This window comes from Archocentrus centrarchus, chromosome 10 (assembly GCF_007364275.1).
Source record: "Archocentrus centrarchus isolate MPI-CPG fArcCen1 chromosome 10, fArcCen1, whole genome shotgun sequence".
NCBI classification, from domain to species: domain Eukaryota; kingdom Metazoa; phylum Chordata; class Actinopteri; order Cichliformes; family Cichlidae; genus Archocentrus; species Archocentrus centrarchus.
The window spans coordinates 18,256,736-18,280,593 of NC_044355.1; the positions used below are offsets into that span (position 1 = coordinate 18,256,736).

General features: G+C 42.2%; 1 protein-coding gene across 1 annotated transcript in view; it reads left to right on the forward strand.

Moving 5' to 3' along the window:
* The window catches only part of LOC115787112 (A disintegrin and metalloproteinase with thrombospondin motifs 2-like), a 131,385-nt gene that overhangs the window by 103,499 nt on the left and 4,028 nt on the right, over window positions 1-23,858 (forward strand). The window contains 17 exon segments of the mRNA XM_030739685.1: window positions 10,354-10,437; window positions 12,176-12,332; window positions 13,197-13,302; window positions 13,574-13,717; window positions 14,810-14,942; window positions 16,727-16,840; window positions 16,965-17,110; window positions 17,317-17,492; window positions 19,593-19,726; window positions 19,812-19,874; window positions 19,876-19,920; window positions 20,334-20,442; window positions 20,539-20,717; window positions 20,843-20,983; window positions 21,082-21,212; window positions 21,363-21,570; window positions 21,796-21,925. Of these exon segments, the coding sequence (XP_030595545.1) occupies window positions 10,354-10,437; window positions 12,176-12,332; window positions 13,197-13,302; window positions 13,574-13,717; window positions 14,810-14,942; window positions 16,727-16,840; window positions 16,965-17,110; window positions 17,317-17,492; window positions 19,593-19,726; window positions 19,812-19,874; window positions 19,876-19,920; window positions 20,334-20,442; window positions 20,539-20,717; window positions 20,843-20,983; window positions 21,082-21,212; window positions 21,363-21,570; window positions 21,796-21,925 (2,200 nt within the window).

Sequence of the window (23,858 nt, forward strand, 5' to 3'; positions counted from 1 at the left end):
ATTGGGATCAAAAGGGTAAAAATGAAGCATATGGAGCCTAGAAAACTAAGCGCAGTTTGAGTGTTGGTCAGCAAGAGGACAGTCACGCTCAGGCATGCCTGGAGTGAATATGATCTAAAAAACCAGTGTGTGGGATTGTGTAACAGCTAGCAGTAGGGTCATTCCATCTCAAATCAGCAACAATTAGAACATTTTCTGCTCAATCATCTCCGATTTGCATGAAAAATTTCATAGTCCAAAGTTTGGGCATATATAATGATTGCTGTGGAATTTTAGCTTCATATATCAAATACTTTCCAAGATATATTTTTCTGAAAAATGGTCTGTTGACCCACTTTCAGGCCATTTATTTGCACATTAATATCTGAGGCAATGTTTGAACATGAATATCTCAAAACCCATTAAAGAAAAAGCCTGAAATTTTCACAGGTCTTTGTTACCATCAAAATTCATCTGGATCTGTAGCTACATTAAATATTATCTGACTATTGCTTAGTTAAAATATGAAAAAGTCCCATATTTGAGCACATGCTAATAACAAAACTTTACATTACAAAAGACAAGTAGTGACAATTTCTGAATGGCATATAGTTGAATTTCACAATACTGCAAAAATAAAGCATGCAGAATACATTATAACATTAAATTTTTAGGCACAGAAATGAAGAAAATGCAATTTTTATTTAACTTTCATGCTGGATTGAGAAAATATAACAAATTGTACAAATGTCAGCAGTCCTATCCAAATAGAACAAAATTCTGGAGTTTCCAGACTATTCTTTTTCAGAAGAACCTCCTCCTTATTAGCCTCTTTCATGATCGGCTCTGAGTCGCCAATACAAGGAAAACCAATACAAGTACAGTACAAGTACAGTGCAAGTATATGTTTTACCATCATAAAGGAGGACATTTGGATGGATTTACAAATGTAATATCACTCTATAAGAACTTTTGCAGCTGCTGGCTTACACTTCAGAAATGATCTCTGGTTATTACTATATCAATCACTCGCAGATATCTAAAACTTCCTAGATACATGAATTCAATATCATGCTTCATATTTGTTGCCAATATGGCTGACACTGACTTTTTTTTTGCTTTTTCGGGTTGCATGAAAATATGAGAATCTGAAGTGATTTATGCATAAAAAGCCAATCAAATAGTCATAGAGTAATGTATTAGGCTGCTAAGTCCTGTCTAAAAAGTTCAACAGGAGTGTCAGAATGTGTGCATGCGTGTATGCATGCGTGTTGCTAATTCTTTCCTTCTTCCCACTCCTTCCTCATGTGTTTTCCTGTCATTTTTTCCAGTTGTGTCATAAGATTGACACCTCTTTTTTATCTGTCTTAAAAAAAAAAAGTTGTTAAAAAAAATAACCCTTTGTAATGTGTTCATTTGGAAATGGATTATAAGGGTGGCGTGGTGGTACAGCACTATCGTTTCACGCAGGTTTCACACATTTAATACAAGGAAGGGTCTGGGTGTACACGGACATGCCTGTTGGTTAACTGGTAATTCTGAATTGGCCTCACATGTGGATTTGACAGTGTGTGGTTGAATGTCTCTCTGTGTTACCTGTGATAGGCCCTTCCATCCTCTCACCATATAACAGCTCCCCACAACCCTAAGCTGAAAAATTAAAGCAATGGATAAATGGATGGATTATGGACAAATATTGACAACTGGGGACTGCTTCACCTTTTTATTCAGTAAAAGGTTCAAGAGAGAGTCTGTTATTTGTCTGTATTTGTATCAAAGTCTATAGCTGGAGACCATTTTTTTGGGGGGGGGACAAATGTATGATGTACCAACCACCATATATTGTTTGTTGTGGGGGAAACAGGTGAGTCCAGTGAGGAATTTTCAGGGAAAGAGAAGAGGCTAGGTTCAGGGCATAAGTGAGAGTGAAGGTAGGTAGACAGAGGAGGTCGGGGGTCCAGGTAAGGAAATAAAGTCTGGCATACAGAGGAAGCATAGGAAGGAGGATATGCAAGACTTCAACAATGGATAACAAGCAATTACTAAACTCGAGACGGAGCAAAACTAAATGAGCCTAAACCACAATACCACAGTGAGTGATGCACCATCCGGTGATGAATGGAGGTCAGGTCTGGAAGCTTGTTCTGCAGGTAGCAGATGTGCCAGGGAGACTGCAGCATGTCACGCCCCCTGCAAAAAACCCATGCAGCAGGTTGGTGCCGAAGGGCCGCATCAAGTGGAGAACAAGTTGCCTGATGTGTTTGGGCATGGCCACGTTAAACATTCCCAACCCGTAAACGTTGATTGCAAAACTGTGCAGCTATATATGGCTAGTTTACCCTGCACAGACTCCAGGACAGCTTTGTTCAACAGTGCATAACAATAACCAGGCAGCACTAGGTCTTCAAGGTGCCGTTTACACGAGACCATTTTCATTTTGAAACGGCGTCGTTTTGATGCGTTTCGGCCTTGCGTTTACACGAAAACGGTGTCGTTTTGATGCGTTTCGCCCTTCTGTTTACACGACAACAGAGTGAAAACGATGTGTTTCGTAAACGGGGTCCAGAGTGGAGCGTTTCAGAAACGCACCGACTTGCGTTCTCGTGTAAACACTTGAAACCGGGGTGATTTGAAAACGCTCGACTCGCACATGCGCACTATGGTTGCGACGGCCACAGTTTTTTGCGCATGCGCGAATTGATAAACTGTACTCGCGGATTCACGAGTGCTTCTTATGCTTTTCTTGTGTTTTTACCTTTTTGTAATTTAGCGTTGTGTGCAGCAGCGATCCAACCTCATCGTCAGTCCACACAAAACCTCTGACATTGGCCGTTTTGTAAGTAATGAACAATTTGCCGCTCTACCTACTGTGTCACTCCACGCATGCGCGTCTTGCATAAACAAACTTTGCAAAGAGAAAACCAACGCCAACTTGTGGCCTGGCATGGGAACTACATCGTTTTCATCGTTTCCATCGTTTCACATGTCATCGTGTAAACGCGGATCGTTTCTGAAACGCTGAAAGGCTGAAACGCATCAAAACGACACCGTTTCCAGTGAAAATGGCTTCGTGTAAACGGCACCCAAGGCAGTACATCCTCTGATCATACATAATGAAAGTCGGAGCAGTGAATCAATAAGCTTATTGCGATATTAAGTAATTACTTAATATCGCAATAAATGTGTTGTGCTGTGGCAGTGGTACAGTAATTTTCCTGTGGCAACCATCATTGTGATAGACTTTGTTGCCAACGGTGATTTGTCTCTCCGTCTTCCTCACACCCTCATTAAGGAAGACCTTTGCAGAGGTGCTACAAAGTCTTAATTACACTCTCCAAAATAGTCTGATAATGGAGGTGTGTGTGTTTGTGAAAACATGCATGTGCATATTTAATTTTGATGAGGCAAACTGATGCTGATGCATGTTTTGTCTGCACTTTTATGCCTCCAGTATGATAAAGGTCCTGTCTGTAAGAGCTGTCTGGAAAGTGGTGCAGATCTTTCACTTTTGTCTTTACCAAAGCTCCTAGAGGCAGTGAAAACTCATATTAATAGGTGGCAGGAAGAGCTGGGAAAGGAGCTGTAGTCCAGGTAATAATAGACACCTTGTTAGCGAGAAGTGTCACAAATGTGTAAGGAGCACTGAGAGACTGAGAACTCAAATTCTGGGTTTCAGTTTTTAAATATTCCCATGTGTGTGTCGATGAAAAAGATGTAGAGAACCTGTCTAAAGCCTTATCTAATTTATGTCGCACTCCAGCCAAATTTTATTTGATGACTCAGTTCTGTCTCATCAGCAGCTGAGAAATGTTTTTAAGGCAAATTTCCAAAATGTATCTCTGTAAAATTGCACTGCCTAATAAATCAAATCCATTTTCCAAGATGAGTTTCTTTAAACACATTCAATTAGAGTACAAAGCACCGCAAAAAAATAAATAAATAAATAAATACTAGCTCAAATGCATTTAAGCCCTTATGAAGGCCTTCATAGTCTGTCATTGTAACACTAAATGCAGTTGTGAACCTGTGGATGAGGTGACAGCAGTTGAAAAAATGCAGACTAAAATAGCAACCCTTCACTTCACTGTGACAGACCTAAAGTTTTTTTACATGAGGTGTTTGTACCCATAAATAAAGCAGGCCAATCTTTCCAATTAGGATGAGCATAAACAAACAAATCATCATAATTAATTTGAATTTGAAATATGTACAGCTGTAATTGTTATGATTAAGCAATTAGTAACGAGGAGATCAGCAGTTTCTCGCATTGCCAGTTTGGTCGTGCCTTCACGCTTATTCTTGTGCTCCTTCTTGCAGTTTAGTGAGAGTCTCTAGCTGCAGAATATATGTGATAGTGCTGACTTTGGGCATTGTTGACCTCTAAGCTTGTAGTAATTAATACTCAGGCTTTCTTGGATTTGCATGTATAGGCTTGGTTATAAGGAATGACATCTAGTGTGGCCTTTCAGAATTTCAGAAGACAGCGAGCAGCACAAGGAACGAGCGTGTGTGTGTGTGGATAAGCATATCTCAGCAAATATGTGGGTGTGTTTTGGATTATGATTTGCTGTAACATATCTGTCCTCCAGCCTTTACCATCTGTGAGTTAAGTGTGTAAGAAGACACATAAAGCCAAAGTTGTGACTGAAAGGACACTACACTGCCCATGTGCGTGTGTGCATGCATGTCTCGTTAGAGCGTCAGGGTCACCTGGAAGTCAACCTCCCCTAATTGGCATAACAGTTGTCAAGGAAACAGGCTGGATCAGGGAAAAGTGACCCAACCAAGTGTCCATGTCCATCTTAAACAAACACAGCACACACCTTCAGAGTATGTATGTATGTCACCTCCAGGCATATATTTCAATCTGCAAAGACAACAAGGGACTGACACAACCTGCTCCCAAATGAGGCAAAATAACCAGTAAGTAAATACACAGGAAAACAGAAAGGAGGGAAGTGTGTGTGTGTGTGTGTGTGTGTGTGTGTGTGTGTGTGTGTGTGTGTGTGTGTGTGTGTGTGTGCGTGCGCGCATTTGTGTGTACAGAATGTGTGTTTCTTCCCCACAGCATGTCCATCAGCCACACACACACACACACACACACACAGTCTGAGACTGGGTTAAACTGAGACAATAACAAACCTCTTTAGTATAATCATACTGAAGGTCGCCGGGAGAAAACCTATCCCTGTCTTCCCATTGTGTCCTATATTCTACAACTTTCCCCATCTTCTGAATCTAAAATGAAAAATAAAATGATCGATGTTACCCAGTTCAAGGATAAATCAACAAATAAGTAAACTCAGTTTACTTGCACTTTTGGTAGTATTAAAATTGGACGCTATTTTGTACTTGATGACATTTCAGATGGAAAAATGAGACCTTTTACTATCACTACATTTGTCTGATAGCATTTGCTAGCAGATAAAACATATTTACAGCATATGATGCCTTGTTTTGGATTAAACAACTCATCACCTTATAAAGGTGTTAGATTTAGCTCAACTTGCTGTGCCGTTTTTCACATTGAAGCATGTTGCATTTCTGTTCACTTGGAATGCAGTACCTTTAGTTGCAATTCAGTATTTTGCCATATTGTCACTCTGATTCCATTTTTTCAAACCATCTGAATACTTATTTGAACACTGGATAAATCGTGCTGATTGGTTTAGCTTAAGGGCAAATGTTCCTGTATCCTGATAAACACCCTGAAATGTAGCACTTTGTTTTAAAGCCGGAAACGTGAGGAAATGATTATGCAGCAAACCTTGCTTACAAATCCATCACAGTAATCTTATATGTATGCAATAATTTAGTCAAAGTAACATTTATCAGTCATAGAACTGACTTACATAGTTTCAAAGTAAAAGAATTGCTGTTTGCAAGCCAAGTTCACCGACCCCCCCACACACGCACATAACATCCTAATGCTGCTAGCATAAATCTTTGGCTAGCTGACTTTTCTGTTCCATGACTCCTGAAACTAGACTCACAAATAACTAACACAAATGCCTGGCAAATGGCAGCAATAGGGACTCCTGGAACTAGTACTAGAACTTGCACTAGTAAAACATTATCAGTTTTTACTGTTTTTCTAGCCGGGGCTGCACTCTGTTCTCTGATGGGGTCTTGCTGATGTTTTCCCTCCTTTATTAGTGAAAGCCAATTTTGACTTGTAGGTGAATTTACAAAATACACATCTAGTGCTTCTGGATGTGTTTGATCCCTTATTAAACACATCTAAAATCACAAAGTATTACCTTCTTTCCTTCAAGCAATGCTCCGTCCCATTCCCACTTGAAGGTCAAAAAGCCACAGTTAGTTTCACAGATTAATTACAGCCTGCATTATTTTAACTCACCACAGATGCTTTCAACACATGACTTTCTTGATGCTAAACACTGCTTCCACTGAAGCCGCTGATGTTACAGTAATAACATTTCCCTCCATTAGAAAGTTAGTTCAGACTGCTGGCTGCTAACAGAATGACACAAATGCAACGGTGAAAGCCAAACATGACTTTATGTTGAGGTTTCAGAACATGCTGTAAAGCTGTTACTGCTTTAGGTAGCAGACATGCTTGTATGTTGACGTAATGAAGAAAATTCATTCCAGACGGTTTGTGGGTAACAAATTACTAGTCAGACTTAAAGAATGAGGCCACTGGATTTTTCCGAAAAAGATGCTGGAATTTCTAATTTTACACTGTGTCTGAAAAAAAATGAGCTCACACCAGAATTTTCCTTTTTTTAAAAAAAACAAAAAAAACCCGAAACAAAAACCCTTCTCACAAAACCGCATAAAAATGCTTTCCAAGCTTTTCCTCTTTTCTTCCGTTACCCCTTTGCTGCTTCTCCCCTCTATGCTCAGCTTCTGGTCTTCTTTCCCTTTGCTTCACTTCCTCTATTCATAGCATTCCTTAACTCTTTCACTTAACTCTCTCTTGCTGGATGTGTCTGCAGTTTTGTTCCTTGTCTCTATGCCGCTCTCTCTCTCTTTGTGTGTGTGTGTGTGTGTGTGTGTGCGCGCACATTTGTGTGTACGGAATGTGTGTTTCTTCTCCACAGCATGTCCATCAGCCATCTCATTATGGCTGTCTGTTGTTACATCCCTTTGCCTCATTAGGCACCACGCACAGCCACTGAGGACAGCGGGTCTCAACTCCAGTGCCAATTTACCTCTCTCTCAGTGGCTTTGTGTGTGTGTGTGTGTGTGTGTGTGTGTGTGTGTGCGTGCGTGTGTGTGTGTGTGTGTGTGTGTGTGTGTGTGTGTGTGTGTGTGTGTGTGTGTGTGTGCGTGTGTGTGTGTGCGTGTGTGTGTGTGTGTGAGCGAGCGAGAGAGAGAAAGAGAGAGAGTAAGAAGAGTTCTTTTTGCATCTACTTTGTCACAGATTACTTTGTTTCCTTGTATTATGGCTCTTCCATCCTTTGCATTTTCCTCATCTGCTGCCCATTTGTACTCATGGGAAACTGAGTTTCCTGACCATCCTCTACTCTACATCCCTTAATCTTGTTTTCGGCTCATTCTTCTGTCTCAGTCTTGAGTTGCTGTTGGAAAATTCACATCCTATCCTCATTCTTTAGTTATTTTCACTCTTTAGTTAACTATTGTGTTCTTTTCGTAACTTTCTAATGAGGCACTTTTTGTGTCAACTTTGTAATTTGTAACCACCCGCCCATTTTCTTCTGCTTATCCAATTCCAAGGGTTGTGGGGCGGCTGTACCCTATCCCAGCCGTCATAGGGCAAGAGGCAGGGTTCACCGTGGACAAGTGGTCAGTAAGCCAACATAAAGAGACATGGAACCATTCACACCTACAGCCAATTTAGAATCGTCAATTAACCCAGCATGCATGCCTCTGGGACTGTGGGAGGAAGCCAGAGTACCTGAAGAAAACCCACACAGACACAGGGAGAACATGCAAACTCCACGGTGGGTTTGAACCAAGAACCCACTAGTTGTGAGGCATCACTGTTAACCACTGGACCACCATGCTGTCCAGTGGTTGGAGTGTGTGAAGCTTTATTTATAACTAGTAGGTCATATGAGAATGCTGCATAAATCAATTATGAAAATCAATTGCGTACCGATGATCTTGGTGTTAATTCTCCTTTCAGCTGCGTCAGCTTCATCGAGACCCTTTATAAACTAATAGTTAAAAATACACTTATTGAAGGTACAACCCTCTTTCCAAATGTTAGGATGTGTTAAATCTAAATAAAACAGAACTGATGCCTGCAGCATATTTTTAAAAAATGGGACATGGGCAGCAAAACACCTGGTGGAACATCTCACAACTAATTAGCTGCTTGATGGTTAAAAAAAAAAAAAAACGAGAGAGGTAGAGTCTTCCCATCCCAGAGAGGGAGAGTGTTGAGGGCTTCACCACCCTGTGACAGCCTGCATGGGCACATACAGCAGTTTAGGAACATGGTTCAAAACATAAAATTACAAATTGGCATTTTCTTAATCTTTAAGTCCATTCATCTTTTTTGAACAATGAAACGTTTACAGCATATGTAATTTTGCCTCTGTACACCGACACAGTGGATTTTAAAATCAAATAGTCAAGATGTGACTGACGTGCAGACTCCTACCTGCTCCTACTTCAAGGAGTTTAACAAAAGCATTGCATTAACTGTTTAGTAATTACAGCCATTATTCCAGCCTGCTATCAGTGCAACGTTCAAAAGCCAGCCGGTGGTATGGCTGATCATTTCAGCCTGCGGCATGGGTAACAAGTATTTCTGAAGGTATCCTTAATGCGGAATGATATATAGAAATTTTGCAGCAACATATACTGATAGGTAGCACCTTTTTCATGAAAGGTCTTGCTTATTTCAGCAAAACAGTGCTAAATCTCATTCTGTGCACAGCATAGTAGTATGACAAGCCTGCTTGGTTTGACGTAGCAGCGTAAAAAAGCAGTAGGGGGACAGATCATTACTAATAATAGCATGCAAAACAACTTCACGTGAGCTGCACACAGTGAACATGGCTGTAGCTCTAAGAGGGCACCTTGAGGGAGGTTTCCTATAAAGATGCCACATTTTGGAAAGTTGCTGCGAAGTTTTCTGCCCTTGGGAGCCAACCGACAGCCAGGCAGCCTGTGAAGTTGCATATCTTGACTGATCACAAGCAGTATTGAAAGTATAACAGAAAACAATTCACTGAGGCTACTAAACTCTTCCTTCCTTTATTAGTTAGAGTAGTGCAGTCCCCATTTAAAGCATGCCTGTTCTGATTGGACCAATCATGGATTGCAGGTGTGTGTGTGGAAATGAACTCCAGAAAATGGTGGGATAATCAGGTTGGAAATCTGTCTGAAGTTGTTCTTTCTCACATGTAACACACAACAGGAGATCACAGCCCACATTTAGTCTACATTCTCATTACTGGAAATACCTTGGGATAGGAGAGGAAGCTGTATAGAGCAAGCACAAGGCAGGGCACATGATGCCGTCTCATTTGCTGTTATTTCACCACCTATTTTCACATGTGCAACGCATGGATGCTGTAAAAAGGAGCTGGGAATTTATATTCTGTTTAATTTCTGATTTGCGTTCTCACGTTTAGCTCTGTTGGGTGCAGAAAGGTTCTGGGCTGCAGGTCATGTGTGCAGGGAAAAAAAAACACACGCTCGCATATGCATTGCTTTTTTGAAAAGAGGGCAACGCTCACTGAATGAATACATTTTACATTTGGTGAATTAAGTTGTGCTTATATAGTGCTTTTCTACTCTATTTGAGCACTTTCTTACTGCAAGCCTCATTCACCCATTCACACACACACTAGCGCTTTTAACCTAACATTCACACACTCACACTCCGACGGATGTGTTGGGGGCACTCGGGATACAGTGTCCAAGGATACTTCAGATACTGGATACTGTTGACCAAGGATACTTCATCATGCAAACTAGAGGAGCCGATGATCAAACCACTGACCTTCTGATTGGTGGATGACCCACTCTACCTCCTGAGCCACAGCTGCCTGGCCAGGCTAGTACACAGCTAGTACAAAAACACGCCCTGCACAAAAACATGAGTTCACGATTTTTAATGGAGCACAGCCAAAGGGATGCATTCACTGAACTGAGCGCATACTGTTGTGAACCTTTCAGTGACAGATGGACGATTCTGGAGAACAAGTATCTTGGTGAAAATGTCACACTATTTGAACCTTTGAAAAATTATTAATATTTGGAACTGTAGACTTAGACTGTTTTTGTAATGCGTTGTCAGATTATTTAGCAATCAACCAAACTATCTGTTACAACTCAGACTTTGTTTATTTCATATTAAGGTGTTTTATAAAAGGGCTTATTACTGCTACTGAAGCTGGTTTTCTTTCTTGTGTTTGTGTGTGATTCCAGGTGAATGAGATCTACCATGACAGTTCTTTAGGAGCAAAAATCAATGTGGTTCTGGTGCGGATTATCATGCTTGGCTACGGAAAGGTAAGACCTGAAACGACACCAGTTCTACTGAAAAGCTAACTGAAATGCAGTTCCTGGAAAGTGGACGCTTTGTCTCTCAAGTTTGCTGCAGATCTACCTATAGAAAGCACAGCGAAGTCATACATGTGGTGTCATAAACAAACGCACAGACACACCCGCATACTCATCAGCACACGCTGATGCCCAGAGCCTGTTATTCCAGTGGACTGAGCAAAAGAGGAACTAAAAGCATGCAGCATCCCAGGGGAGTGTTTTCAAGTTGCACGCCTTCACAGTTCAGCACCAAAGAACACAGTAGCTCTGCCCGTTATGCAATCAGCCTTCTTCCCAGTGGGTTGCAGCACAGAATCATGGGAAGTCCAGGCAAAGATAAACAATCAATGATAGCCCTCCCTCATTCATAAAGAGAGAGGCCGGACAATAGGGATGCGGGGTGGTAGGGGCATCCTTTTCTTCTTGACTGTAACACTATCTGCACTCTCTGTGCTGAAAAGGGGAAGGGAGAAAAAGTGGAAGAGAGGGAAAAGAGAGATAAAGCAAAACATGGCAGAAATGGAGGAGGGCAGGGATTACCACAACAGATGATACAAGTGATTTTATTGCTGGATAGGTGCTCTGTGATATACTTACGCTGCTGTAGCCTTATCTCTTCCTCTCCTCTCTCTACATGTCTACAGTCCCAGTGGAACGCTGGAAATGCACACACACGAGCACCACACCCACGTGCAAACAGACACACACACACACCACACTACATTGGTCATTCTGGGCCAGCCCCTATGCAGCTTCAGCCAAAGCTCCGGCTGTCCATCATTCCCAATTACCGTGGCAACAGAGCTGCACCCAGACAGCCTGCAGATTGGCTGTGTGACCCTGAATGCGGGCTCACTCACACTCCCACACTTCACACACTCCAACACAACATTTACACACGACACACCATTGCAAACACATTTTGAAAGATCATAAAAATACCCCGAAACACACTCAAGCAACTGATGAACATGAGGAATCACATACATGCATCTTGCATTGTCTAACGGGGTGTTTATGCAGAGTACAGACTTCACACTTCATCATGTGTACAGAGGCAGGCCATATGTCTTCAGTGCAACTCACTCACACCACACACACTCTGTCAGCTGTGCATTGTGCATGTGTGAAAACAGAGAGCGAATGTAGAAAGAGGCAAAGGCAGACATGGAAAGACTCGAAGGGGGCGGGGTGTAGATATGCAGAGAGCCTAATGAGAAAGAGCGTGAGAGGTGAAGGTGAATGGAAGTAACTGCAAGCATCTGGGTGTTTGTGTGGGTGTTGGCATTATGCAAGTAACTGTAAGTAAATATTTTGTAATTGGGCATGTTTTTGACTACTAGTGCATAGCTTATTAATAGGCTGCTTTTGTTCTATTTCATGTTCATGACTGAAATTAGCAATTCAGGATTCATTTATTATTTTGTAAGTAGTGTCCTTTCCCCTGTGTGTGTGTGTGTGTGTGTGTGTGTGTGTGTGTGTGTGTGTGTGTGTGTGTGTGTGTGTGTGTGTGTGTGTTTGTTGTACACATCAGCAATTTACAAGATATGCTGACAATATATCACACTGTGACACTGCCCCCTACAGGGCTGAGGAGGATAATGTATCAGCAGTAGAACAAGAAGCAGGTTTTCTGTGTTTCTTGTATAATTTTTTAATCCTCTCCTTATTTTGCCTTTGTGTGTGAATGCCTTTCTTTTTCCAGTCCATGCGTCTGATTGAACTAGGAAACCCATCTCAGAGTCTGGAGAACGTGTGTCGTTGGGCCTTTCTGCAGCAGAAGCAAGACACGGGGGACGCCGAGTATCACGATCACGCCATCTTCCTCACACGGCAGGAATTTGGCCCCACGGGAATGCAGGGTATTTGAAGACATGTACACAATCTAATGCCTTCATAATGTGTTTAACATAATGGTGCATGCATCCAAATCAAGTGCTCCCTCCCTTGAGAAAATACAATCCATCATTCAGAGAAATCGCCTCTCTTTCTTCCTTTTCCTCATATAGCTGCATAGTGCAGCTGCGGGTTTGGTGGTTGGTGGTTTTCTGTGCAGCAGAGTACAGGCTAACAGGCAAGCCCAGGGGAGAGGCCTCTAAAGGCAGTGGCCTAGCTATCCAGAAGCCCTTCAGCTGCCCTTGGGCTCATCCTTTAGCAGCAGAAAATCAATAAACAGAGAAGGGCCAGCCACAGAGTCACAATTAAAGGCAGTACAGGACAGAAAAGCTCACAGGGAGCAAGAGATTAGCATACGCAGAGGTGGAAGGTGATGGTTTAGGGTTAGTATTAGACACACAAATACAAACACATTTGTTCTTATGTGGGTGACACACTTTTCATTGTGGGTGTGTGCATTATACATCATATTTGCCTTTATATAAAAGGCTGACATTGGGGTGAGAAGTGAATATAAATGACTCTTTGGTTTGATCTCACTGATCAGTTCTTTCGCATGGCTGCCAAACGATTAGTGTATTTCAGTATGATTGGTCATTGACCAGAAATGTTCCATTGTGTATTTAAGACTTTTTGTGATTATGAACTTGATGGTGAACTTGAAGTAAAATTCTTGTGAACATGTAATAGATTAGTGTGAGACTGAACACTGCTTTTGACCGACTGATTGTCCAAAATTTTAATGCTTATTTGGAACACTTTAGTCTCTCAATCATTGTTTGTGTGTCTATAAATCCTTCAAGTTTTTCTCTCTTTTCCTTGTTGCTAAGGTTATGCTCCAGTGACAGGCATGTGCCACCCAGTCAGGAGCTGCACCCTGAACCACGAGGATGGTTTCTCCTCAGCCTTTGTGGTGGCACACGAGACCGGACATGTGTAAGTGCATTGCCGTGATGATGTGTGCCTGCTAACTTGATAGAACAAAGGAAAAACAAAACTAGATTGACTAGATTGATTCATTACAGCTTTGGAGCATTGGTCCACTTCAGTCAATATCTGATGAGTGAATTAACACTGCCTCCCGCCTTTGTTCCGTGTTCTTTAACTCCCACACGTTCCCAATCTGTCTCCACTGGTTCATCTTCCTTCCCTTCATTTCTCTCTTGACGTCTCTCTCTTTTTTTCCCTTTCTCTCCTTCTTGTGTAGGCTGGGGATGGAGCATGATGGCCAGGGAAACCGCTGTGGAGATGAGGTGCACATGGGCAGCATCATGGCTCCTCTGGTGCAAGCTGCTTTCCACCGCTTTCACTGGTCCAAATGTAGCATGCAGGAGCTGGGACGATACCTTCAGTGAGACACATACACATGCAACCTCACGTAGAGAAGTATTTGATTTATGGGCTGTTAAAGGTCAATGCTGGCATCAGTATGACTTTGCATCCAGCTGATACGCAGATATTGCCAGTCTTCACCGTCTTTAAGATTAGTTGTTTTATTTTGAATGAAAAAAATAAACATATTTTTATAAAATTGAAAAATCCTATTAAATTATATCTTCTGTGACAATGTTCACACATTTTTAATATGTAGTGAGATCTTCAACTTCTAAAGAAACATGATTACTTGTTTACATCACTTTTTAGGTAGTTTGACAGCTTCTGAAAACATTGTGGTCCACAAATCATACTAAAATCATATTGGAACAATTAAAGTGTTCCAGCTAATGTTTCATGGCTCCACCCATTTGGCTGATCTTCCCTTATAAGTCGTTTTCTCGGGCAACACTTCACTGCTTCCACTGTGGCTGCTACTTCCAGTTCACTCCCCCAGTGTCCCGTTCTGATTGCTTGCATGTGAGTTTGTCATAGAGCTGGAGCTCTGGCTACGCCTCAGAAATCAAACAGCAGCATTTAGTGAAAGAATCCAGTGTTCGAGTGCAAAGGCAGCACATCAGGTGTGGCTTGGGAGAATTGGTCGTGCACCGTGAATTCGTCCCCCAAGGACCTCAGACGCCTCTGGAATCTGGTGCGGTGCGTGCCAAAACAGACATGCCAAATTTTGCTCTTTGCAGCTTTTGTCTACTTCCCACAAAAGTTGAAGGTAAGCATGAAAGTTGCTGTTTTAAGACAAAGCGATCCAGTGTCCAGACACACGTTTAAGTGATTAAAACGGGAGAAAACTAAACATACCTGCCCGAGGAGATGACCAATAAGGCGACATCAGCCAGATGTAAATCTGATATTATTTTTTATTTGTTTATGGCCACATTCTTTGAAGATTCTGATGACTCCTTAAAAATTTAAAATGATTCATTTTATCAATACTAATTAATAATAATAGTCCCAGTCCTAATTTTATGGCTGAAGAATAGCATATAAGAGGAAGAGGAAGAAAATAAATGAAAGTAAGTCGAATAAACACATTTTTAAACTCCTCTTTCAGTTCCTACGACTGTCTTCGTGATGATCCTTTTGACCACAACTGGCCATCGCTGCCTCAACTTCCTGGTTTGCATTACTCCATGAATGAGCAGTGCCGCTTTGACTTCGGCGTGGGCTACACAATGTGCACCGCGGTAAGAGACCACCGTAGTCTCAACAGTCCCTTTACTGGCATACAAAACTGCGCTAACAAAATGATCTCAGCCTTTATCACTTTATCTTCTTTCTCACTATGAATTCATTATACGGGTCAATTCAGTTCAATTTGCTGAATTTCACTGTGGTATATACTTTTTGTGTGACCACTTGAGCCCTGAAGATTTTCCTTACTAACCAAGGGCCACACTGTAATGAAATGAAAGTCACTCATACACAGCTATTCACGTTCTTCTGATGTCCTCTGTTTCCTCTCCTGGCCTCTGGTGGGATTGACATCTTACTTAAAAGCAGGTAATTGGTTTTGATAGATAACTTTTTTTTTCTGTTATTATATGGTAATCAATAGTGAATCTGTTATAACACTACATATGCCTTGATACCACAGTGCCTTTACATGAAACGGTCCCAAACAGCACTTTGTAAACACAAAAAACGCCATCACATGGTTGACAAGCATCACCCAACTGCACCATCTTGCCAGGCCTTTTTACCCCCGTCACCCTCAACCCACTCTATGACTGTGAAGCCACTGTGGCACGCTGTTGGGGAGGCTGTTGCTTAATTGACTGACAGCTTGTTCAGGGGCTTTGCACACCTTGCTAGATTACCCTCTATTCTCTTGTCAAACTCATTCCCCTCAGCTACAAAAGGCGGGGCAGTCAGGAACGCAGGTAAGGTTACCCCATCTCCTGGAAGACATGTGGCCCGTCTTTTATTTTCTCAGACTTTCTTTTTCTATTTGTTCTCCAAAGTTGTAACTGTTTGTAATGTTGCTCCTTATTTTCTGTTTTTCTTTTGACTGTACTGTGTTTATCTGTTCGGCCCATTGTCATACTTTGGATGTTAACTTTGGATGTTAGTCTGCAGGATTCTAAAACGCTTCAAAGTGGCACTAAAATCTGTCAAAACACTGTGAAGCTACTGGTTCATTGGTTGGCTGTGGTGCAATCCAGCAGTTGAAAAGTACAATACCCTGAGTCCTCTTCTGCAAATCTGTGTTAAATCACTGCAGCACTGGCAGGAAGAGCCTCATATTGGCACTCGTATAACTATAAACGAGTGGAAAAGGTTGGAAAGATGCCTTCCCGTCCAAGGGGAAAGGGGCTAGCCAGAACAGAGGCTATTTTTCCATGTCTTCTCTTCAGCTTTTAGGATCCTCCAGTCTGATGTTACTGGTGATTACCTACTGCTGTCTAGCCATTGATTGTGACTCACACTAAGACCTGTAAAGGTCCACTGGGGTCATGGTGGGTAAAAAGAAAAGCCTTTGGAGGGAGGAGGGCACCGCCCCTCAGACACTGGACTGCACATCGGTTTGGTTGGTTGATATCCTCATCTGTGGCTCATATCAGTCAAGGAGAATTTGGTCCTTGATCTGTGTCCAGGGGCATTTTTTAGAGGTCACTGAGACCTCACTTTTGGCTTTTAAACCTTTTGCCCTCTGACCTCCGTGGTGACGTACTTAAACTGTAGGCTGTATCATTATGAGAGTCTTGTTTCTCTCACACACATCCATTGGTTTAGTTTGCATGAATGGCTGTGTATCTTTCAGTGAGCATAGTGTACAGTGCAGTGACTCAGCACAGGTTTGGTGTTGTTTAGTGTTGAATATAATACTGTTGTGGCTATCGTTGTTGTGATATCTCTCCTCCCATCTCTACTTTTGTTTCCTTTATTCAATGTTTAATCTCATCCTATTGTGTGTATTATAAATTGGAGCTTCCAGCTATGAAAATGGGTCTCTCTCTGTGCCCCACAGTATCGCACATTTGACCCATGCAAGCAGCTGTGGTGTAGCCACCCAGACAATCCGTTCTTCTGTAAGACCAAGAAAGGGCCGCCCATTGATGGAACCATGTGTGGGGACGGGAAGGTATTTATACACTGCTATAGTACCACAAAATATGGAACAATACTGCTGGAGTACAAAGAAAGTGTATTTGATTCCATACTGTCTTCAAATGGTAACTTTGTCTTACATCCTTGGCCTATTTCAGCATTGCTATAGAGGTCACTGCATCTGGCTGACCCCTGACCTCATGAGGCAAGATGGAAACTGGGGTTCATGGAGTGAGTTTGGCCAGTGTTCCCGCACCTGTGGTGGAGGAGTACAGTTTCGCACACGCGACTGTAACAATCCAATGTAGGAAACTCTTTGCCGCTGTGTATGCATCTATGTATTAAAAAAGTAAAAGCTGTAAAGTACAAGTTAGTTATTGTTGCACTTCTGATAGAGAGAATTGCAGGGAGTCAATAATATAAATGATTTGTGATGGCTTAAGGTTTCAGAGGTGAAAAATCATGTAGACAGAAACATTCCTGTGCTCTCTGAACCTGCCACCCTCCCAGACCACACAATGGAGGCCGGAAATGCGTGGGGGCGGATTCCCAATTCCAGATGTGCAACACCAACGAGTGTGAGGATATTTACAGTGACCCAAGAGAAGAGCAGTGCCATGCTTGGGCGCTTCACTCTGAAATCCACACCAACAAGCACCACTGGCTGCCTTATGAACACCCAGACCGTGAGTATACATGTTGCATGGGATGTACTGGGATGGAGATATGGGCCAACCTTAAGTGATGATATACTGTGGAAGTCATAAATAGGGGAAAGCCAAAAGTGGAAGTCCGTACAGTCTTGAATGTGGCTGGGTTGTGGAGCGTTTATGTATAGGATGTGTTTTGTTATGGTCGCTGACATCTGGCCGCCCTGCTGAGACTGAGTACAGCTTTGAAGTATGACTACACCCTCCCATAAAAAAGCCACATCTTTAAAACCCATTTTCTATGGTTTTCTTTTTCTCCACCCTTTTGCTGATGTCATTGAACCCCAGCAGCTCCTCCTCCAACTTTTTCTCCATCCGTGCGCATATGGACAACTATCATATTCACAATATAACCCAACCCTATATTTCTCTACTTAATAGCCTAAGCCTTTTACATTATTGACAGAGTTTGGAGTGTGTGAGTGTGAGTATCAACCCTTGCCTCCAAGTTGAGATGTCACTGTCTTCCTGATACATATTAAATTATCATCCAACTAAAGGGCAGCCCTCAAGAAAAGTGCTGAGCTGTCTCTTTATCTAAACGGAGGTCACGCTACACAAAGTCAGCTAAGAGGGCCTTGCTAAATTGTTTTTCTTCATTTTCATTATTTCTAAATGCCATATTTTTCAGCAAAGCTTTTACCATCTCGGCTAGCTAGATTTGTCTCTTGTGTTAAAGAGAGAGCTCTGTGTAAAAGGGAAACTGCTGATTTATTGGTCAATCTACGTGATATGGACAAAGGTATGGGGCTACCCACTCATTACACCTATGGGAGCTGCTCGGCCATGCAAACCCATGCCATGGAGCTCCTGGTGCACAGTTACGTTTGTGTGACTATGTGCCTCAGAACTTGGCGACCCTGCTCTGTGAGTTTATGTCCTCTGCCACTTTGTGTCTGAGTCGCTGTGGTTCTTTAAATGCTTCCACTTTGCTATAGAACCACTTAAAGTTGATCGTGGAATATCTAGGAGGGAAGACGTTTCATGAACGAACTTGCTGCATCAGTGGCATCCTATCACACTACCAAGCTCAATATCACTGAATGACCAATTCTTTCCCAAATGTTTGTAAAGGCAGACTGTATGGTTAGGTGCTTGATTTTATACACCTGTGGCAATGGGACTGAAAACACCTGAAGATTAAGAGTGTGGCACAATACTTTAGTCCATGTAGTGTATGTTCCTGATTCAACTATGGCCACAAGCTGTGAATAGTGACCAAAAGAGTGAGATCGCGGTTACAAGCAGTGGAAATGAGTTTCCTGCGTTGGATGTCTGGGCTCTTCCTTAGAGATAGGGCGAAGAGTTTGGTCATTAGGGAGGGGCTCAGTGTAGAGTAGCTACTCCTCCACATCCAAAGGAGGCAGTTGAGGTGGTTCGAGCATCATGTCCAACTGGGAGTAGGCCCCATGGCAGACCAAGGACATGTTGGAGAGATTGTCCCCATAGAAGAGGTGAAGGAGGTGGCTGGGGAGACCTAGGTCTGGACATCTCTACTTACACTGGTGGTGCCTCGGATAAGCAGCAGAAAATGTATGGATTGATGGATGGTACTTTAAATAGAGGCTATTTTGTTTAGCCTCTCTAGTTCTGCTGCTCTTCACTCTAATGTGTATGCATGGTGCAGTAAAAGAGTCTTCATTCAGAACACTGAGAAGGGATGCTGTACATTGTTTGTGATTCAGTTCAACCTGACAAGAATGTGTTTTCTCCACATGATAGAACTGAGCAGTTTTGTTGCATGTCTGCCACCTGTTTATTAGTGTCAGAGCTCCAAAAGACAAGGTCTTTGGATTATAGCCATCTGTAATAAATGTGATGAAGTAGGAGTGTTCATTCTCACTTGGACTATCTGCCAGGTTTCATCTCTGGGGGCTCATGCAGTTGTAGTATGACTCACTCAGACAGACACAATGAGACAAAGTGTCATGCTGACTCATGGGGAGCATATTCAGAGTGTAAAAAATCACATGTTGGTTGTAAACATGAATCTTCGAGACAGATCACAAGGGTGACACTGCCACAATCGTTGGATATTTATTTTCATTCTGAATGTGCATGTGTGTTTGCTTCCAGCTAACAAACGCTGCTACTTGCATTGCCAGTCCAAGGAGACACGAACTGCGGTTTTCACGGAGACAGTGGTCCTGGATGGTACACGGTGCTCATACAAGGACCCGCACAGTGTGTGTGTGGGTGGGGAGTGTAAGGTAAGGGGTGTTACATGTGTGCATGAAAGACAGCTGCACGGGCTCAGATCACCATGTGTCAAACTCCGCATATCTTTACCAACAGAAAGTGGGATGCGACGGTGTGGTCGGCTCCTCAAAGCAGGAGGACAATTGTGGAGTGTGTGGAAGGTGACAACTCCAGCTGCAAAATCTTCAAAGACAAACCATCACACGTCCTGCCAAGAACAAGGTAACCCAATAACAGTGAGGATAACCTTATTTTGCTTCAGAACAAACTTGACTTGGTAGCAGCCAACTCTTAGTCTGGTAAGAGTGTAGTGCAAATATTTAGCCAGCGTCCAGCATACTGGACTCTATTTATTTTTATGTTTGATTAAACATCGCCCTCTAGAGGAAGATTTTAAAAATGCCCCAAACCCTCAGTAAACTCTAAGCTCACATGTTTTCATTTGAGCATTGCCAAGAAGTTACGTCAAACCTCACTTCATAACCTAATGTTTATAAGTATATTATCTAACTCTTGGCGTTGGGAGAGCTCCTCGTTAGACCAGCAGTTTTCCTCAGAACCAGATGTTTTCTCTGGATGAAAATAATCAAGGCTAAGGGAATTTAACTAGTTTGCAAGGATAAACCAGATGTTTGTTTTATTTCAGGATTCCTCAAGTTCTGGAAAATCCCCAGAGGAGCGAGACACTTGCTGATCCAAGAGCTGAAAGACACCTCACACACTCTAGGTATTTTACCACTGTACCTGGTTTTCTTTTTTGTGCCGAATACTTTAATATAGATTTGGGTGTTGCAGTGTTGTCCATTTTCTCGCCCATACACAGTGGTTAAAAATGTGGCATCGGGGCAATTCTTCATAAATGAAGACATGGAAAAGCCAGAATCCTACTCAGTCATAGAGAAGGGTGTGGAGTGGGAATATGAGAATGATAATGACAAGGAGACCCTTCAGTCAACTGGTCCCCTCAGACACGGAGTTCTGATAATGGTATACAACAACACAGTTACCTACATTTCATAATAATCTCATAATATCAACTTTTGTGGTTGAAATTATGCATCATCTATTTCCCTTCAATAATTTTGTGATGATTTTTCTGTGTTTAGATGAAATTACATGGGGATGAGGATGTGAATTTGTCTTACAAGTACTTGATGAATACAGACTGTGACTCTGCCATTCTGAACAACATGTTAGTGGAGGACAGTGCCTATGAATGGGCCCCAAAGAAATGGTCATACTGCTCCAAGCCTTGTGGTGGAGGTACAGTAGAAATCTCGCAGTGAAACTGTTGAGTCTTTGAGGTCACTTACCTGCATTTTGAACACTCTAATTAAGTTACATTTTCCATCGTCTTGTAGGGAAGCAGTATCTGCGATATGGCTGCAGAAGAAAAGTTGACAGCAAGATGGTTCATAAAAGCTTCTGTAACAAGTCCAACATGAAACCAAGAGGTGACATGAGAGACTGCAACCAGAAGCCCTGCCCTCCTCCCATGTATGTGTTTGTATAATAAATACATGACATGATCTGTGAAAATATGACTTAGGAATTCAGGGCATTCAGATCGCCCTTTTTCTCCTTTGAGGTTGACATACTTTGATTGCCCTCTAAGCTCTTTCCTCTCTTTGCTGTGATATTCTCCAGCTGGGTGACAGGGGAGTGGCAGAACTGCAGCAAACAGTGTGGAAAGACAGGCCTGCAAATCCGATCGGTGAGCTGTGTCCAGCTTTCGGATGACAACACAACACGTTCCATCCACAACAAGCACTGCAACGACAACCGTCCAGAGTCGCGCAGACCCTGCAACCGATTTCCCTGCCCCAACCAGTGGAGAGTTGGACCGTGGTCACAGGTATGCAGACTAAACTACACTAGTAAAAGCAAAACTTTTAAGATGCTCACTTTTTCAGACTTTATGTTTGGGAGTCAGGACAAGCTTCTGAGAAAGTAATCATTAAAAATGAAAGTTAAACTCTTTAAAAACTCATCCATGCATTTAAACAATTTTTTTTGCTTTAAATTTTGTGAATTTGAAAATATTGAAAAAACTATGTGTGTTTACGTCTTGTATCTCTAGTGCTCAGTGACATGTGGTAATGGGACCCAGCAGAGACAGGCTTTGTGTCACACCAGGGACAACACAATCGACCTGTGTCTTGATAGTAAGCCAGATACCATAAGAGTTTGTCGCCTGGCACCATGTCCCAGTAAGTGTTGTGTGAGCCCCACCTCATACATGCATGCATATATATATATATATATATATATATATATATATATATATATATATATATATATATATATATATATATATTAGGGCTGCATAAAACGATTATATATAAAACGATTATTTTAGTAATCGAGTATTCTATCGATTATTCCAGCGATTAATCAAGTAATCGGATAAGAAATACTTTTTTTTATTAACAGTTTATCTGCATATTTTAACTTCCGTACTGCAGTTTCTTGCCATGTGAACAAACAGCGGTGAATGGAGCAGCTACAAAGTTCTCTTTTCTTCACCTTAACACTTGCTGATCAGGTGCTTGATGAAGGACCTCCAGCTGTTTCACAGATTTAATGGTGGTTACTAAAAGAAAAAGCTGCTGTTTTGGACGCTGGAAAAACGTTTCCTTTTTCACTACTTGAGCTCACCGTCACAGCTTCGCCTCTTTGCGCTTGCGCAGTTAAAACCGCTGCCTGCTATGAGTGTTTTGAAAAACTAGTGGCTGCGGGAGCCATGGCGCATGTGTGAGTAATGGTGTAATGCTTTGTATTCACAAGCATTCTCGAAAATACGTTTCTACTGCAGGTCTATATTTAGTCACTAATAAGGGATTAAAGTAAAAAATATTTTGAAGGAGCCCCTCGGTCCTGGGGGGCGGGCCTTCCGGTACCGAACCATCGCTAGTGCTAATGGCCCGCGCTCGCTAGCAAACCAGTTCTGGTAGCTACAGCTGAAGTAAAAACAAAAATAGCAGCTGAAATTCTCAGCGAGCACAACACACAGACACACAGAGAGCAGTGGAGGCGTGGAAATGCATGTCAGCGACAGTTGCCACCCGTCCCGTAAAGTACGGAACACGGCATGTTACGGAGCCGTATTCCACGGAGTCCCGTAACATACGGGGTTCTGTATTTTACGAGACAGGTGGCAACTCTAGTGATGATCCACTCTGTGTTAAATGAAATACATCGCAGCGACGGAGAGCTTTTTAGAATGTGTGCTTGTGTATATGTGAGTGATTCACACTCCAGTCCAGTAGGTGGCGGTAATGCAGTTCTATGTTGGTTTGCCAGCCCCCAATAAACCCACAAAAAAACGTCAGCACTAATGCTGCTAATGCTAGTGAGGAGCGCCGCTTACAGCGAGACAGCTGAGCGCTGCAGAGTTTAAACGAAGCATCGACACAGTAAATTTGTGTCGATAAATTTTTAGAATCGATTTAATCGAGTTAATCGATGAATCGTTGCAGCCCTAATATATAATTATATATATATATATATATATATAATATATATATATTACTGTTGCCTTCCTGTCAGCTCAAACCAGTCTGCCCATTCTCCTCTGACCTCTGGCACTGACAAGGCATTTTCCCTCCAGATAACTGCCATTTTGGACCATTCTCTGTAACCCCTAGAGATGTTTGTGTGGGAAAATCCCAGCAGATCAGCTGTTTCTGAGCTACTTTTCTTCCCCATTCTGATGCTCATTTTGAGTTTAATCAGGTTGTCTTGGCCATGTCTACATGCCTAAATGTACCAAGTTTCTGCCATGTGATTGGCTGTTTACATATTTGTGTTACCAATCAGTTGAACAGGTGTACGTGAGTGTCTGTGCGTGCGTGCGTGCGTGCGGTGCGTGCATGTGTGTGTGTAGAATAAGAAAATAGATTACCTTTGGCTGGCAACACTACAACTGAAAGCTTCTGAACAATATTCCACAAACCAGTGAGTGACTGTGTCCATCCTTTGAATAGTGTCTATGGTTACATCACCACCACTTTTCTTTTTTACATCTTACATGCAGTTATCTATGCAACCACTACCGCAGTCTTTTCCTAACCAACTACTTGCCTAAATCAAAGAACCCTGTAATGGCAAATGAAGGAAACTACTTGCTAAACCTAATCAAAA